Genomic DNA, 18,058 nt, shown 5'->3' with positions numbered 1-18,058 from the left:
ATACAGTGCCATATTATTGTGTTGTAGTTGCTAGCACAGATCGCTGGGAATTAACTATAAAATTAGTTTTATCTACTCTGCCTGGAACACTGTTTTTTGGAGTGGGCACTAAAAAACACTAAAGTAATATGTTTATGAAGTTAAATGGTGATTATACCACATGCACTAAAAACTACTGATTTATACACTTTAAAGAGTAAATTTTGGGGCTGGGGGTATAGCACAGTGGGTAGAGTGCTTGCTTTGCAAGCATATAGGCCCTGGGTTCAATCCCCAGCACCGCAAAAAAAAAAAAAAAAAAAAAAAAAAAAAGTAAATTTTATGGTATGTGAATCATATTAATAAAGCTATTTTTAAAATGTGTTAAAATGAATCATTCAATGAAAGCATTTAAATGTTTTAATATTTTTAATTAAATCATCTTTGAATTTAATTAAAGTACCATTTCTGTGGGACATGAGAATTATTAAACAAATTCCTAAAATATAAAACTTCAATATTCATCGAGATGCTTTAACTGGTGACTATTCTGATATCCCCCTTTAAATTTGCTTCTATCTTATTATTATTCATTTCCAGATTCAGGTTTTGCATTACTTTGGAGAGCATTTTATCATCTTTTTTATCTCCTGAAGCAGCTCCTTTGTTGAGAGCTTGTTCTGCTACAATGAAAAACTGTTCAGTGGGTTGAAGAATGCTTACTCCATAGCCATTGTTGTTGTATATGTGATTATTAGTCATCTTCAATTTGGGTGCTGGCAGAACCTGTTGAATTAATTGAGGAAATTAGTTCTTAAATAATTTTGATACAAAGAAAATATGAACTAATGAACTGTATAGCAGCAAGGCAAGTTTGAACAAGTGTGTTTTCCTAATATTGATTAACGTTAAGATATTAAATGAAGTTGTCAGTTTATTTTTATCAGTTTTTGATAAAAAAAGAATTGATTCTAGTTGGGAATACAGCAATGGTCCATAAAAGTGACCTGTAATATAATAGATAAAGCATGAACATAATTTAACATAATATATAATATGAAACAAATAAAATAGGGTAGTGTAATATAGCATGACTTGGTGGGAGTGGTCACTACGCTGGTGTTCTTTACAGTAATGTTCAGATATAAATAATAAGATTATCACTCATTATTTTCAGATCTATAGGAAGAATTGTCAAGTAAAGGCAATAGCCAGAAAGAACAAGGTAAATAATATCTGGAAACACAAAAAGAGCCAGTGTAGCTTGAATATAAGGCATCAGAGGAGGAGTGTGCAGAGAAGACAAGGGAACATCTTGTCGGATTTTATAGACATTTATAAAAGTTTATTAAACTTTGATGCATATATTTAAATCATCTGAGGATACTGTTAAACAATGGGATCGTTCTGAGGTATGGCTCAATATTCTGCAGTTTTTTTGTTTTTGTTTATTGTACTAGAGGCTGAAGCCAGGGGTGCCCTACTACTGAGCTACAGCCCCACTCCTTTTTATTTTTATTTTTGAGACAGGGTCTTGCTCAGTTGCCCAGGCTGACCTCATACTCGAAATCCTCAGCCTCCTGATTAGCTGGGATACTAGGCCCGCACCACCACGCCTGGCTCGCTATTCTGCAGTTCTAACAAGCTAGCAGGTAAGGTAATGCCAGTGCCGCCGGCCCATGGCTCACGCTTTGAATGGCAGGATATATATGGTTCTTAAATTGTGTGTGACCAGCTGTATTAGCATTACCTGGGAACTTACTAGAACAAATTCTGAGGCTTAACCCCCAGACTTAATTGGAAATTGGGGTGTGCTAACATTTAAGAACCACTGAAAATTTGAAAAATATTTAAGAACAGAAAAAATGTTTTAAGATAAGCAAAAGATTTCAAAATTGCCCTAATGGTGTTCCAATGATCATTTGTAGCTTCTTTTTCTTTTTTTTCTCCTCCTCCTCCTCCTCCTCCTCTTCCTCTTCCTCCTCCTCCTCCTCCTCCTTTTTCTCACTTCTCCTTTCTTCTTCTTTTTTCTTCTCTCTGTGGTGCTGGGGATCACACCCAGGGTTTCTCACATGCTTAGATGAGCATTTTGCCACTGAGGGATATCCTCAGCCCTCGTACCTTACTTTCAACTAATTAACTGTCTTAGTGTCCAAGATCAAGTTGATGGTGGGGAAATTAGGGCAGGGCGGTCTACTAGTACACATTGAGCATCTCTAATCTGAAAATCCCAAATCTGAAATGTTCTAAAATCCAAGACTTTCTGAGTGCTGAAAGGATAGATACCACAAGTGGAATTCTCCACGCCATAATTCTTCTTCCATGCACAAAATTATTTAAAATGATGTTAAGAATTACCTTCAGGCTATGCCTGTAAAGTGTGTGTAGAACAACTGAAGTTTGTGTTTAGCCTTGGGTTCCATACCCAATATGTAGTATATGTAAATATTTTAAAATTTAAAAAAATCAGAACTCTGAAACCCTCTGGTTACAAGCATTTCAGGTAACGGATACACAACCTGTACCTGCTTTTATGTGTAATTTAAAAGCTATTTGATGGGGGGTGGGAAGGGTTAGTGTTGGGGTTGGAGTTGGGTTTAGGGAGGGGGGCAGGAATGGAGGAAGGAAGGACTGTATAGATGGAGGGGAAGGGTGGGAGGGGAGGGGGGGAAGGGAAAAAATGGCAGAATGAATCGAACAACATTACCCTATGTAAATTTATGATTACACAAATGGTATGCCTTTACTCCATGTACAGACAGAGAAACAACATGTATCCCATTTGTTTACAATAAAAAAAAAAAAGCTATTTGAGGAAACAAAACATGCATTCACAAAATAGAATTATAGCAATTTAGGCAAATTTTTATCAATGTAAAACATCATTAACTACATATATCTAGAGAAACCTAAAAAGATGTTTCCCAGAAAGGAATGGGAAGACATTTTGCCTATAAATTATTGCTATTAATATGTTCATTGTATTGCTTTACAAACTTTGAAAGACTTAAAATAGTTAATACATTATTCTTTTATTAATTTGTTTTACTTTCTGAAATATATTGTAGATATACTTAATGAAAGGAAAATCTCAATATTTGATAATATAAAAGCATATCTACTTTCTCATATTCCAGCATATTTTCTAAGACTTTAAGTTGAAATTATTAAACTACAGGGCTAACTTATTTCCCATCAGTCATCATTAAAACATATTTTATTATTTGAACTATTCTTTTCCAAATCAATGATAAAATATTAAGACTACAGTTAATATTTTATTATTTATCTAATACTTAAAATTCCTATAACAATTCTACATTAAGAACTAAGATAATACCTTCATATTAACTCCACCTAAGGTGCTTTTTGAACTGTCACTAGTTCTGAGGTTATTACAGTGATGAATTTCATTCCTTTCCAAAATGGCTATGCTCCCAGGATACAGTTCAACACCAGCACCCTAAAAATTAAAATCAAACAATCATGTACACATAGACAAGGTCCCCGATGAAATTTTCTTTAGATTTGAAAATTGTAATTTATTTTCCAGTTCTGGGGTTCAAACCCAAGGCCTTGCACATGCTAGGCAAGTGCTCTGCTACTGAGCAACACCCCTAGCTTAAATTTTTAATTCTGTATTAGCAGTCTAAACACTAAGCTACATGAAAATACATGATAATGCATGCAGCAACTTATTGTAGCAATTTTTGTGTGTGGTACTAGGGACTAAATGCCAAGGCTGACTTGAAGATGCCATCTTTCTGCCTCAGCCTCCTCAGAAGCTGGAATTAACGCCTATGCCACATAACCAACCTAGAGAATGCTTTAAAAATGTTGAGAAGTGAATGCTTGTGTTAGGGAATGAGGCCTAGAAAGAAGGTTAAGGTACTATAGTCCATTGCCTTACTTTTCCACCCAAATAAATTCTGTAGAAAATAAGACAAACCTCTTTAGGCAATTGTTTTAATAGTTGGAAACATTTATTTCTACTATACATCCCTAATAATGCTCTATAGTATATTCCTAGTTTGAGTAGAAATTAACAAAAAGTCATTCTAAAAAAAATTGCTTGCTTTCTGTTTCATCATTTTTCTCATTCAATTCTCCAATCCTTTTAATGAACTTTGTGATTAATATCTCAGTATTAGGGTTTTCTAGGTTCCAATTATTTGTAAGTTGTCAGACTAATCTCAATACCTTATAAGCAATTTCTGCTAGCTTGTAAGTTTTTATTTCTTCTTGAATTTTCAAACAATTGACCCATAATCTGTTTCATAGATGCTGATTTCTAATTTTTAAAAAAATAATTCTAAATTCAAAGATAAGTCTTTACCTTGGACACTTGGGCAATTCACTTTTCTGAAGTATGCAATGATTCTCTTTGTTAACTTCTACCAGTTTGTAAGTTGAATTATAGTTCCATTCAAAAAGAAAGATAAAGAAATTTTGGGGGACTGAGTTGTGGCTCAGTGGTAGAGCATTTGCCTAGCATGTGTGGAGCACTGAGTTTGGTCCCCAGCACCACATGAAACTAAATGGGGCTGGGGAGATAGATAGCTCAGTTGGTAGAGTGCCTGCCTTGTAAGCACAAGTTCCTGGGTTCGATCCCCAGCACCCCCCCCCAAAAAAAAAAAAAAAAAAGAAACTAAATAAGACAAATTAAGGTATTGTGTCCATCTTCTACTAAAAATATTTTTAAAAAAGAAATTGTTGTTCTTTGTATGTTAAGATCACCCAAAGTTGTTACCTACAGCCTATAAACCCATATTTTATAGAATGAAGTACCTGGGCACCAGTTATTTCACTGTCTGTGATTGTCAGAGCAGCCCCCGTAAGAACGCACACTCCTGTTCCTTCACATTTTAACACACAGTTTTCTAGAGTCATGTGACCAGACTCCACCACCACAATACCATCAACCGTCCCTTGTTGTATCAAAGACAGATGCATTAGTTTCACATTGTCAGCTTTGGACACCACAAAACTGTCATGAGAAGGTTCAGAAGTAATCATAATTTCCTCTCGCTTTCCAACTCCTAGTACATAGGGACAAAAATACAATTGAATCAGTGATCCAAACCTTTAAAGCCCTTTAGTCATTGAGTAACCCCTGTTATTCCTTTCACGTATTTTAACAAGATAAACTACTCAGTTGTTAACTAAGTAGATATTTAACTAGAATGTAATCTTTTATTCCTTATTTTGATGCCATGATGGGAAAATCTGGGTTTATAATCAACTTAAATGTACCTATAGTATTATTCAATATATTCATTCCACAAATATTTCCCTAAATTTTATAAATCTTATAATCAGCAGTCATATACAAATGTCTAAAATACAAATTATATATATGTATATAAATATATATAATTATGATAAAATACAAATTATATATGTATGTGTAATTTGTATTTTAGGTGTATATATACCTTTTGGTTTCAAATAGTAATTAAATACCGTAACTAAAAGACTGACTCTTAAATTAGCTTATACAATCATACCAATAATTTTGCTCTAGAACTGTCAAAGCAATCACTCAAGTTAACATCAAGAAGACTACAAATGTCTCAAGTCACTTCTATGATGCTTACTACTTACTACTGACGACAATTGGGAATATAGTGAAAATTTTGCTTTGTTTTTTTAAATGACGGGTGAAGTTTAAGTCAACTCTTCTTTTCTTTTGGCCAGATGGCGGGGACACCTTACTTCAATATTAAAAGGGCAGCTGGGTCTCACAGCACACACCTGTAATCCCAGCAGTTTGGGAGACTGAGGCAGAAGGATCTCAAGTTCAAAACCAGCCTCGGCAACTCAGTGAGACCCTACGCAATTTAACAAAATAAAACATAAAAAGGACTGGGGATGTGACTCAGTGGTTAAGCACCCTGGGTATCAATATCCCTGGTATAAAAAAAAATTAAAAGGGCAAAATCAAAATTACTGAACATGTTGAGAACATAAAACAATTTCATAAGTCCTGTTTTTTTCTGTTTGTTTTTCATAACATGAATTATTTTTTTGAGAAAATGCTGCATATATTTCAGTATAGCCCTCCATCTGGGTTTTCTTCACATCACTAAGTGATGTGCAGTAAAGATGGATAAGGAAAAGACAGTTTTTGGTTAAAAAAAAGATACATGCGTGCACACACACACACACACACACACACACAGGAAATACAATGGACGTTTCAAGTACAGTGGCACGCACCTTTGGTCCCCATTGTTTGGGAGGCTGAGGAATTCAAGACTAACCTGGGCAACACACTGACACCTTGTCTCAGAGAGGAGAGATTAAAAGGTGTGGGGAGGAAGTCAGGTACGGTGGTGCACACCTGTAATCCCAGCAGCTGGGAAGGTCGGGTCAGGAGGATTGCCAAATTCAAAGCCAGCTTTAGCCACTTAGTGAGGCCCCGAGCAATTTAGCAAAATCCTGACCATAAATAATAAATAAATAAATAGGGCTGGGGATGTGGCTCAATGGTAAAGCAGCCCTGGGTTAAATCCCTGGTACCAGGGACTGAGGTTGTGGCTCAGTGGCGGAGCACTTGCCTGGCATGTGTGGGTCTCTGAGTTCGATTCTCAGCACCACATATAAATAAGTAAAATAAAGATCCATTGATAACTAAAAATTTTTTTTTTAAATTCCTGGCATCACAAAATAGAAAGAATATGATAAACAGGTTTTAATTGTAAAAGACACTAACAGGATTTTTGTAAAATATAAACTCATGTAATTTCTAATAGCATTAAACATTCTTATCTGTTTATATACTGGACAGATTATACTGGAAAATGTATCTAGTATATATTGCTGTAAAATACTGCAAAGGACAGCTTGCTAACCCTTTATAATGATGTCATCTGTCAGTAAAGCAAGATTTACAGCATGATATTCCCCTGGAAAAATAACTACTGTATCTCCACTGTAACAACTATCCAAAGCCAAATCCAAATCATCATGCTGTTGGAGAAGTGTGTCTGAAGACAAGTCCTTTACCTAAAAAGAAAGAAAGGAGTGTACCTTTAGCAATAGGGTTAACTGAAACATGGCATTTTAATCACTCATTGGACATGTACTTTTCCTTAAAGACTTACCTATACAGTATTTATTCAGATGATCTTTCCATTTATCAGTTAAGGGAATGATGAAATAAAATTTTCTTTTAGCCACTAATGACTTTATAGCTCTTAAGTACTGTCGTTTGAGCCATGCCAGAAGTCAGCCACATTTTGAAAATACATATTACCTCCTAGCCCTTACAACATTTCTTTCATTCTCATAGCCTGCTATAACACCAAGGAATTTGGTCTGTCTAATTGCTCTGGCTAGTATTTCAAGGATGATGTTGAATAGAAGTGGTGAAAGAAGGCATCCCTGTCTTGTTCCAGTTTTTAAAGGGAATGCTTTCAGTTTTTCTCCACTAAGAATGATGTTGGCCGTGATAAATAGCCTTTACAATGTTGAGGTATGTTTCTATTATCCCTATTTTATTCTAGTGTTTTGAGCATGAAGGGGTGTTGTATTTTGTTGAACGCTTTCTCTGCATCTGTTGAAATAATCATATGATTCTTAACCTTAAGTCTATTGGTGTGATGAATTACATTTGTTGATTTCTGGATTTTGAACAAACCTTGGATTCCTGGGATGAACACCACTTGATCGTAGTGCACTATCTTCTTAAAATGTTTTTGTATGCAATTTGCAGCATTTTATTAAGGATTTTTGCATCTATGTTCATCAGACATATCAGTTTAAACTTTTCTTTCCTTGATGTGTCTTTGTCTGGTTTTGGTATCAGAGTGATACTAGCTTCATAGAATGAGTTTGGAAGGGTTCCCTCCTTTTTTATTTCCTGGAATACTTTGAGGAGTATTGGAATTAGTTCTTCTTTGAAGGTCTTGTAGAACTTGACTGAAAATCCATCTGGTCCTGGGCTTTTCTTGGTTGGTAGGCTTTTGATGGTTTCTTCTATTTCATTGCTTGAAATTGATCTGTTTAAATTGTGTATGTCCTCCTGGTTCAGTTTGGGAGAATCATATGTCTCTAGAAATTTGTCGATGTCTTTGACATTTTCTATTTTGTTGGAGTATAGATTTTCAAAGTAGCTTCTCATTATGTTATGTATTTCAGTGGTGTCTGTCATGGTATTTCCTTTTTCATTACAAATTTTAGTAATTTAAGTTTTCTTTCTCTTTGTCAATGTAGCTAAGGGTTTATTTATTTTGTTTACTTTTTCAAAGAACCAACTTTTCATTGTGTCAATTTTTTGAATTGTTTCTTTTGTTTCAATTTCACTGATTTCAGTTCTGATTTTAATTATTTCTGTTCTTTTTCTAGGACTTTGAGATGTAATGTTAGGTCATTTAGTTGACTTTTTATTCTTTTCTTGAATGTACTCCATGCAATGAATTTTCCTCTTAGTACTGTCATTTTCTGTGAGTCTCTTGAAGGCAGCATATTTTTGGGTCTTTCTTTTTAATCCAACCTGCCAGTCTATGTCCTTTGATTGATGAGTTTAGGTCATTTACATTCAGGGTTATTATTGAGATATGATTTGTATTCCCAGTCATGTTGGCTTGTTTTTGGTTTTTAACTTGACTTGGTTTCTCCTTTGGTTTTTCCTTTAAGGTAGTTCCTCCCTTTGCTGACCTACATTGTTGTTTTCATTTCCTCCTCATGGAATATTTTGTTGAGAACATTCTGTAGTGCAGGCTTTCTATTTGTAAATTCTTTTAACTTTTGTTTATCATGGAAGAATTTTATTTCATCTTCAAATCTGAAGGTTAGTTTTGCTGGGTATAGGTTTCTTGGTTGGCAACCATGTTCTTTTAGAGCTTGAAATACATTGTTCCAGGCCCTTCTAGCTTTTAGATTCTGGGTTGAGAAGTCTGCTGCTATTTGTATTGTTTTCCCCCTGTATGTAATCTGATGCTTTTCTCTGGCAGCCTTCAAATTCCTATATTTTGTATGTTAGACATTCTCATTATAATGTGCCTTGGAGTGGATCTGTTGTGATTTTGTGCATTTGGTGTTCTGTAAGCCTCTTGTATTTGATTTTCCATTTCGTTCTTCAGGCTTGGGAAATTTTTTGATATCATTTCATTGAATAGGTTGTTCATTCCTTTGGTTTGTATCTCTGTGCCTTCCTCAACCCCGATAATTCTTAAATTTGCTCTTTTCATGATGTCCCATAGTTCTTGGAGGTTCTGTTCATGATTTCTTACCATCTTCTCTGTGTGGCCAACTTTATTTTCAAGATTAAATATTTTGTCTTCATTGTCTGAGGTTCTGTTTTCCAAGTGATCTACTCTGTTGGTGATGCTTTCCATTGAGTTTTTTATTTGGTCTATTGTTTCCTTCATTTCAAGGATGTTTGGTGTTTTTTGTTTCATTTTTTGTTTTGTCTTGTTTGTTTTTTGGAGAATCTCTCTCTTTGTTGAAATGATCTTTTGCTTCCTGAAGTTGCTCTTTTAACTGTTTATTGGAGTGATCATTCATTGCCTGCATTTGTTCTCTTATCTCATCCTTTGCTTCATGAATCATTTTAATTAAATATGTTCCGATCTCCTTTTCTGACATTTCTTCTACCATACCATGCTGTCATTGGACTCTATTAATACGGAATCTTGGTTCGTTTGGAACATTTTCTTCCCTTGTTTTTTCATGTTGTTCATGTATCTTCCCCTCTAACCGTGCAGATCTGGGTACTGCACATTCCCCCTATGGGCTTATAGTGACCCTATAGGTTTCCAAAACCTTTTCTTTAAGAGGGAGATCAATATTAGCAGCACCCAGTACAGACAATAATGCAATCCTAAACCAAATAGCTTTTATGAAGACGTTAACAATATTGTCATAATAAACAGAGAGGATGAGTTCAATTATTATCTACATTATAACAAATAGATTTGCAATAAGGTCTGCAGTTTCTAATGGAGGACAAAGAGAGTGGGGAGGGGTGTAGGATGTAACTGTTAAGGGGATAAGAAAAGAGTATGTAGATGTTCTAGATCATAGAAAGAGTGAAAGTGTAATCAAAAGAAGTTGGTTTTTAGCAGAAGAAAAGGGAGAAAGAGATTCTGAGGAAAGAGGTAAACAAAAGGAAAATAGAGCAAGAAAAGTAAAGAAGTAAAAATTTAAAATTTTTCAAGAAGGAGAAAAAAAAAGAAAAAAAATTGTACACTATAAGAGTCATATAGTATTCAAACCTCCCAGTCTTCAGTTGTTTCATGCATGACAGGACCTGACAATGAGCTTCCAGTCTCCAGCAGGTTTCTCAGGATTGGATTTGCCCCACCTAAAGATGGGAGCTTCCACTTCCAGGATAATCCAAGATGGCCACACTGGCTTCCAAATGTGTTGGCAAATGGGGAGCTGAAGCTCAGGGCATGGGCATGGTTGTCCGGGGGTCCTGGAGGTGGGGTGTGGTCAGTCTGATTAAGGGGTCCTAGCGGTGGGGCATAGTCAGTTCAGGGGTCCTGGAGGCATGGTGTGGTCAGTCTGGCCAGTGGTCCTGCAGGTCCTGGCTATTGTCTCAAAATGGCAGCAGCCACCTGTAACCAAACTTGTGGGTACTGTGACAGGGGACTTCCAGGCAACAGTAGGCAGCTGGTGATCCTCTGGCAGTCTGTGGTTGGTCTGCAGGGTACCAGTGGACAATCAGCAGATGGACCTCAGGTAGTGGGTGATGAGTAGGTGAAAGGCAGGCGATGGGCAGGCAAGAGGCAGGCAAATGGGCAAATGATGGATCATAGGTGCCAGTCAGTGAGCAATCTGCACTCAAAAAGTAGTTGATATACTGGCAGATGGTGGCTGATCGCATATGACAAATGAGGTAAACAGCAGGGCATTGATAAGCAGCAAAGTCTGCCTCACAGAAAAACAGATATCTTCTGCTTGAAACCCCAGTTACAGAGTGACAATGAATGCAACCTCTCTAGTTCACCATCTTGGATTTCTCCCCTATACAATTTTGTTTTTCTTTTTCTTTTTTGTGGTACTGGGATTGAACCCAGGGTCTTGTGCTTGTGAGGCAAGCATTCTACCAACTGAGTATATCCCCAGCCCTCTCCCCTATATATTTCTGTATTAGGGTTTTCTAGAGGAACAGAATCAACAGGAAGTATGATTATAAAAAGGGATTTTTTAGATTGGCTCACACGACCAGAAGCTAGGTAGTCCACAATGGCCATTTACAGCTAGAGAGCTGAAAGAACCAGCAGCTGTGCAGTCCAAGAGATGGAAGCCCCAGAACAAGAGGGATCAACAGTGCTACCCCAGTCCAAGGTCAAGGTTTCTGGAAACTACCTGGAGAGTCCCTGGCAGAGTTCAGTATCTTCAGATGATCGATTGAAGCAGCAATCGGCAATCAAGAACCCATTCAAGAAGAGCAGAGCTTGCATCTGCACCTGCTTTCTTGTTCTTCCAACTTTTATTCCATCCTATTGGGCGGTACTGCCAAAGTTTAGGGAGGGGCTCCACTTCCATTCACTATTCCAATCATTCTTAGACACGCCCTCATTGACACACTAATCAGTGGCATCTCTTAATCCAATCAAGTTGACAGTTCAAATTAACCATTATAATATCTCTAGTTACTTCTTTCAGGATAAATTTCTAGGTAGAATTGCTGTATCAAAAGCTATAAATATTTTGCCAGCCATGGTAGCACACACCTGTAATCCTAGTTACCCTGGAAGCTGAGGCAGAAGGAATCACAAGCTGAAGGCCAGCATGGCAACTTAGTGAGATCCTGTCTCAAAAAATAAAAAGGGCTTGGAACATAGCTTGGTGGCAGAGCACTCCTGGGTTCAAGCAAAAAAAAAAAAAAAAAAAAAGGCAAACATTTAAGCTTTTTGGATACACATTACCCAATTGGCCTCCAAAAAAGTTTAACCAATTAAAATTTGGTTTGAGAAAGCTTGTTTTTGCTGCAAACTCATCAACATGGGGTATTTCTTAAATTTCTAAAATATTTGTTGCTTTAATACACAAAGATCCTCACTGTGCCTCATTTTGATTTTCATTCCTTTTGTAAGCAAGAGTGAAAACCTTCTCCAAATATATATGAAGCTCATATAATCCATCTTTACACAGTCTAAATACTCTGTAGGTAGACAGTACAATGATTCTATCTATAATAAATAATTTGAAAGAATTCTGAAGCCCTTCCATTTGTATTTTTTTCTTAATCATTACTATGGTTTAGATTAGATGTCCCCCATTATCTCATGTGTGAGACAATGCAAGCAAGTTTAGAGATGAAATGATTGGGTTATAGAAGCTTAATCTAATCAGTACATTAATCCACTGGTAGAGATTAACTTGGTGGTAACTATAGTCAGGCAGGGTGTGGCTGGAGGAGGTGGGTCCCTGGGAGGCATTTTCTTTGAGGTTTATATTTTGTCCTTGTTGAGCAGAACTCTCTGCTTCCTGGTGCAATATTTCGAGCCACTTTCCTCCCCCACATTCTTCACCATGATGTTCTGCCTTGCTCAGGCCAAGAGCAATGGAGTCAGCCATCTATGAACTGATACCTCTGAAACAGGGAGCTCCAAAATAGGATTTTCCTGCTCTAATTGCTCTTTTTTTTAATTAATTTTTTATTTGTTCTAATTAGTAGTACATGACAGTAGAATGCATTTATACATTTTATAAATCATACATAAATGAAGTATGATTTCTCACTTTTCTGATTGTACATATTATAGGATCACATAGGATCACATAGGTCACTCAGTCATACATGTACATGAGATAATAATGTCTGTTTCACTCAGTATCCTTCCTATCCCCATATGCCTTTCCCTCCCTTTTCTCTCCACCACCCTAATATAAAGTAACTTTATTCTTCCTTAGCGGTCCCTGCCCTTATTGTAAATTAGCATCCGCATAACAGAGAAAACATTTGACCTTTTATTATTTGGGTTTGGTTCATTTCACTTAGCATGATATTCTCCACCTTCATTTACCAGCAAATGCCATAATTTCATTCTTCTTTAAGGCTGAGTGTATTCCCTTGTATATATACACATTTTCTTTATACATTCATCTGTTGAAGGGCATCTAGGTTGGTTCCATAGTTTAGCCATTGTGAATTGAGCTGCTGATGTGGCTGTGCCACTGTAGTATGCTGATTTGAAGTCCTCTGGATATAAACTGAGGAGTGGGATAGCTGGGTCAAATGGTGGCTCCATTCCAAGTTTTCTGAGGAAATCTCCATACTGCTTTCCATAGTGGTTGCACCATTTTGCATTCCTGCCAGCAATTTATGACTGTATCTTTTTCCCCACATCCTCAACAACACTTTATTGTTGCTCATATTCTTGATAATTGCCATTCTGATTAGAGTGAGATGAAAGTAGTTTTGATTTGCATTTCTGTAATTACTAGCGATGTTGAACATTTTTTCATATATTTATCGACCGATTGTATATCTTCTTCTGTGAAGTGTCTGTTCAGTTCCTTAGCCCATTTATTGATTGGGTTATTTGTTTTTTGGTGTTAAGTCTTTTGAGTTCTTTATATATCCTAGAGATTAACGTTTTATCTGAGGGGTATGTGGGAAAGATTTTCTCCCATTCTGTAGACTCTCTCTTCATATTATTGGTTGTTTCCTTTGCTAGAAGAAGCTTTTTAGTTTATTGCCATCCCATTTATTGATTCTTGATTTACCTTCTTGCACTTTAGGGGTCTTGTTAAGGAAGTCAGACTCTAGGCTGACATGCTGAAGATTTAGGCCTACTTTTTCTTCTAGTAGGCACGGGGTCTCTGTTCTAGTACCTAAGTCTTTGATCCACATTGAGTTTCATGTAGGGTGAGAGAAAAAGGTTTAATTTCATTTGGTTACATATGGATTTCCATTTTTCCCAGCAACATTTGTTGAAGAGGCTATCTTTTCTCCAGTGAGTGTTTTTGGCGCCTTTGTCTAGTATGAGATAACTGTATTTATGTCTCTGTGTCTTCTATTCTGTACCACTGGTCTACGTGTCGGTTTCTCTAATTGTTCTTGTCAGGTCTTTTGGTCATGGCAGCAAAAAAGCTGACTAAAACAATCACTGATACTAGAAACAGGTGGGTGAAAACACTGAGATGGGAAAGAAGAGTTTAATTTAGTTCCATTAAATTTGAGGTGCCCGTGGAGTCATTAAGTAGACATGTCAGTAGACTATGGATATTAAAGGTCTAGAACACAGGACTAAGACCTCTCTCGTCGTGGAGATCTTCAGTCATTTACTTACATGATAGTTCAAGCATGGGAATGGATGGGATTAGCCACAAGAGCACGTAAAGAGGGAAAGATAGCACCTAGGACAGAGCATTGAGGGGCAACATTTAAGACATAGGCCGAAACACAAGATCTCACGGAGAAAACGGAGGAGTGGTCCAAGAGGTGCTAAGAAAACCAGGACACCAAGATGCCATGTCAGGAATGAGTAGTTGGCAGTGTCAGATGCTGCCCCATGACTGGACAAGATGGTGAGCCCTGAGTTTTTCTATTTCATGTCATCACAGGGAGGTTCCGTGTGACCACAGTAGCGTTTTCAGTGGTATTCTGGAGGCAGAATCCAGATTATAGTCAGTTGAGGCACAAACGTGAAAAACGTGTAAGTGAGTACAGACAAGTGTTTCAAGTAGATTGTTTCTGCAAGGGAAGAACTATAGGTATGGTGTTTAGGGTAGATAGTGTTTTATTGGTTAAGAACAAAATTGAATGTGTCTTTGTGTATTCTGGAAGAAGATGATGGAGAGGAGAGGTCAACAATCCAAGTAAGAAACTGGACCCTGTGTCACATGCCTGTAGTCCCAGCTACTCCAGAGCCTGAGCCAGGAATGTTGGGGGTTATGTGGTGTGGAAGGCGCCAGGATGGCGCTTGACAGCCAGCCAGAGGTTGCTTTGATCACATGGTGGGGGTGAGGAGGTTGATTGGCATAAGTACACCCAGGTGATTTGTCATTGGCCGTATCCAATTAAGTCCATGCACACAACGTGTGCATAGGTGCTCCTGCTCATGCCTGCTCCTTTTGACCTTTGCCATGATTGGGCAGCTAGCTCTCACCTAATCTTTGCATGATTGGTGTCAGCCCTACCCTCCGCCTCTTGGAGGGGAGATAAGCCAGCTCGGCTCTCCTTGAGCACTGAGAGAGAAGAAGAAAAAAGGGTTTTTTTTTTTTAGAGGTTCGAGGTTCGAGCTTGGAGGTTCCAGGTTGGAGGTTCCAGCTCCCGGGTTTCCTGATTCATCAATAAACCCTTCTGAATTCAAGAGCCTCGCTACTCTTTTGTCCCCCACGCCAAATTGACTCTGCTGGATGGCGTCAAGGAGGGTCATAAGCTCAAGACCCACCTCAGCAATTTAATGAGACCCTGTCTCAGATACGATAAAAAGGACTAGGGATGTAGCTCAGAGGTGGAGCTCTTACCCAGCAGGCTCAAGGCCCTGGGGTCAATCTCCAGTACCAACAAAAACCAAAAATAAGTCATGTCACCGAAATAAATGGTGGAGTAGATCTGCAAGAATTGGTTCTTCCACTAAAGCAAACATCAAGTTGGCGAAAACAGAATCAATTTTTTGGAACTCTGGAATCTGACAAGAAATAGTCAAAAAGTGAAGGTTTAATGAGTAGGCTGCTAAAATTCAGTGACAAAGCGGGTGCTTGTGTGTATCCGGGTTCTTGGGTTTGGCAGCAGAAGTGGAGTAACAGCCCGTGTTCTTTGTGGGCTTGCAGCTGCAGCGGGTTGGGGTGTCGGTGAGGGGTGCATTATAGGCCCTGTCAAAATATTGTGGTTGTGCATTCTGACCGGCCTGGCAATTCCCTGAAAACTGGCAAAGAGCTGCTCTTTGTTCCGCCCCCGTCAGGCTGGAATGTCTGTAATCCCAGCGACTCTGGAGGCCGAGGCAGGAGGATTACCCTGACGCCAGCCTCAGCAATTTAGTGAGACCCTATCAAAAGATAAAAAAAAAGCTGGGGGTGTGGCTCAATGGTAGTGACAAGTTCCCCAGTCACCAAGCCGGCCCGCTGATGCCTGCCGAGAAGAGCCGCAGAGGGCTGGCATGGCGGCCACCGCACGCCTGGCAGCACTGAGCCTGCCATGCCGGTGGGGCATGAGGCAAGGCGCACGGGCGCCACGGGTGCAGCCGTCATCCCGCCCAGGCCAGCACCGACACCCGTTCTGCACAGTGCCGCAGCTCTGAGCCCCAGGCATCCATCGTCCCGACCTCGGCTTCCCATCTTGCCGGGAGCCCTGGGGAAACACAAGTGGGCAGTCCTGCCAGGACCGCGGGGCTAGCCAGCAGTACCGGGTGCTTCTTTTCCAAGCCCTGGTCAGCATGAGTCTGGGCCGGTGGCACTGACCCTAGAGCGGCGCGCTCGGGCAGCGCCCCTCTTGAGTCCCCGCTCGCTCGCCCTTCGCGAGCCGTTTGTGTTCACACGTGAATAAATCCTGGTCTTACTCACTCGTCCTCGCCTGAGGGTTTGGTTTTGCAAATTCACCAGAGAGAAGAACCCAGAGGGAGGAGACTGGCGGTGAGCTGCGGGGCTCCGCTCAACCCTGCAGGGCGTGACCGCCCTGAAGCGGGATGCAGACCCCACCTGCCGGTAGACCAGAGATAAGCTTCACTCTGGCTTCATCTTCCGGTGCTCTTGGATGCTGTCTCCAGAACCAAAAATAAAGAAAGACGACATATATGACTTACCCGCCTAGGGCAAGGGGCAGGGAAAGGGCGAGCCAAAGGACCAAGCCCAGGAAGAGCTGCGGAGGAATCAGACCAACTAGGGAACCTGCAGCCTGCAGGCAGTGCCACGGCCGGGGTTGGATGCACGCTGGGAGGAGGCCTCAGCGGACCTGCACCTCTGGCAGATCTCTGGGCCCTGTGCAAGCTGACACCACACATACGGCACAGTTTTAGGGCGTCTGGCTTAGCCTTGAAGAAAGGTTTTGAAACTTTGGCGCATCTGCAGACTTTTTTTTTTCCCAGTTGTAATTATTATTTAAGGAAATCTCTGTCAGGTCACTGGCTAATACTAATTGTATATTTTATGATCAAATAGAGTAGAAATCAAAACCAGAATAATAACCAGAAAATTCAGAGACATACAGAAGTTAAATGACACACTTTGTGTGGTTGGTAGGTACTGGAGATGGAAGAGGCAGAAGAAAGAAAATAATAAAGACAGGAAACAGAGAGTTAGCAAGGGCCTGGCACATGCCAGGCAGTCTCTACCCCCGAGCTCGAATTGACAAACCGATGGCATCAGATTTAAAAGCTTTCATACAGCAAAGGAAACAATTATGAGAGCCTACAGAATTGGAGAAGATCTTTGCCAACTACTCTTCTGACAGAGGATTAATATCCAGAATATATAAAGAACTCAAAAAAACAACACCAAAAAAACCCCCCAAATAAACCAATCAATAAATGGGCAAATTAATTGAACAGACACTTCTCAAAAGTAGAATATAAATGGCCCAATAATCATGAAAGACTATTCAATATCTTTAGCCATTAGGGAAATGCAAACCAAGACTACTTTGAGATTCCATGTCGCCCTGGTCAGAATGGAAATCATCAAGAATATAAATAACATAGTCAGGTGCGGTGGTGCACGCCTGTAATCTCAGCTCCTCAGGAGGCTGAGGCAGGAGGATCACAACTTCAAGGCCAGTCTGGCTAACTTAGGCAGACCCTGTCTTCAAATAAAAACTAAAAAGAGAAGAGCTGGGGTGTAGCTCACTGGCACAGCACTCGCTTAATGTGTGGGAAGCCCTGGATTCAATCCTCAGCAGCACATAAAAATAAATAAAACAAAGCATACGAATACAAATAAAAATACACACTGCTGAGGAAAAAGGAAAAAGGAATCCTTATACGCTGTGTTGGGAATGTAAATTAGTACATTGTCTATGGAAATCAATATGGAAGTTCCTAAAATAGAGTCACCATATGATCCAGCTATACCACCCCTCAGTCTATATAATCAAAAGAATTTTAAAGGCAATGTACAATAGAGATACCTGCATACTCATGATGATTATGTCACAATTCATAATTACCAAGTTATGGAGCAG

General features: G+C 39.1%; 1 protein-coding gene across 1 annotated transcript in view; it reads right to left on the bottom strand.

The window, feature by feature from the left end:
* Positions 1–411: 411 nt before the first annotated feature.
* Positions 412–18,058, bottom strand: part of Shcbp1l (SHC binding and spindle associated 1 like) — a 52,685-nt gene continuing 35,038 nt past the window's right edge. Inside the window, exons 7-10 of the mRNA XM_047520899.1 lie at positions 6,834–6,987; positions 4,768–5,018; positions 3,320–3,442; positions 412–765 (exon numbers count right to left, since the gene is read on the bottom strand). Coding sequence (XP_047376855.1) covers positions 514–765; positions 3,320–3,442; positions 4,768–5,018; positions 6,834–6,987 — 780 coding nt within the window. The 3' untranslated portion in view covers positions 412–513. The remainder of the gene's footprint in view (positions 766–3,319; positions 3,443–4,767; positions 5,019–6,833; positions 6,988–18,058) is intronic.

This window comes from Sciurus carolinensis, chromosome 12 (genome assembly GCF_902686445.1).
Source record: "Sciurus carolinensis chromosome 12, mSciCar1.2, whole genome shotgun sequence".
Classification (NCBI taxonomy): Eukaryota; Metazoa; Chordata; class Mammalia; order Rodentia; family Sciuridae; genus Sciurus; species Sciurus carolinensis.
The sequence above is the reverse complement of the archived record's forward strand: the minus strand, read 5'-3'. Positions and strand labels throughout refer to the sequence as shown.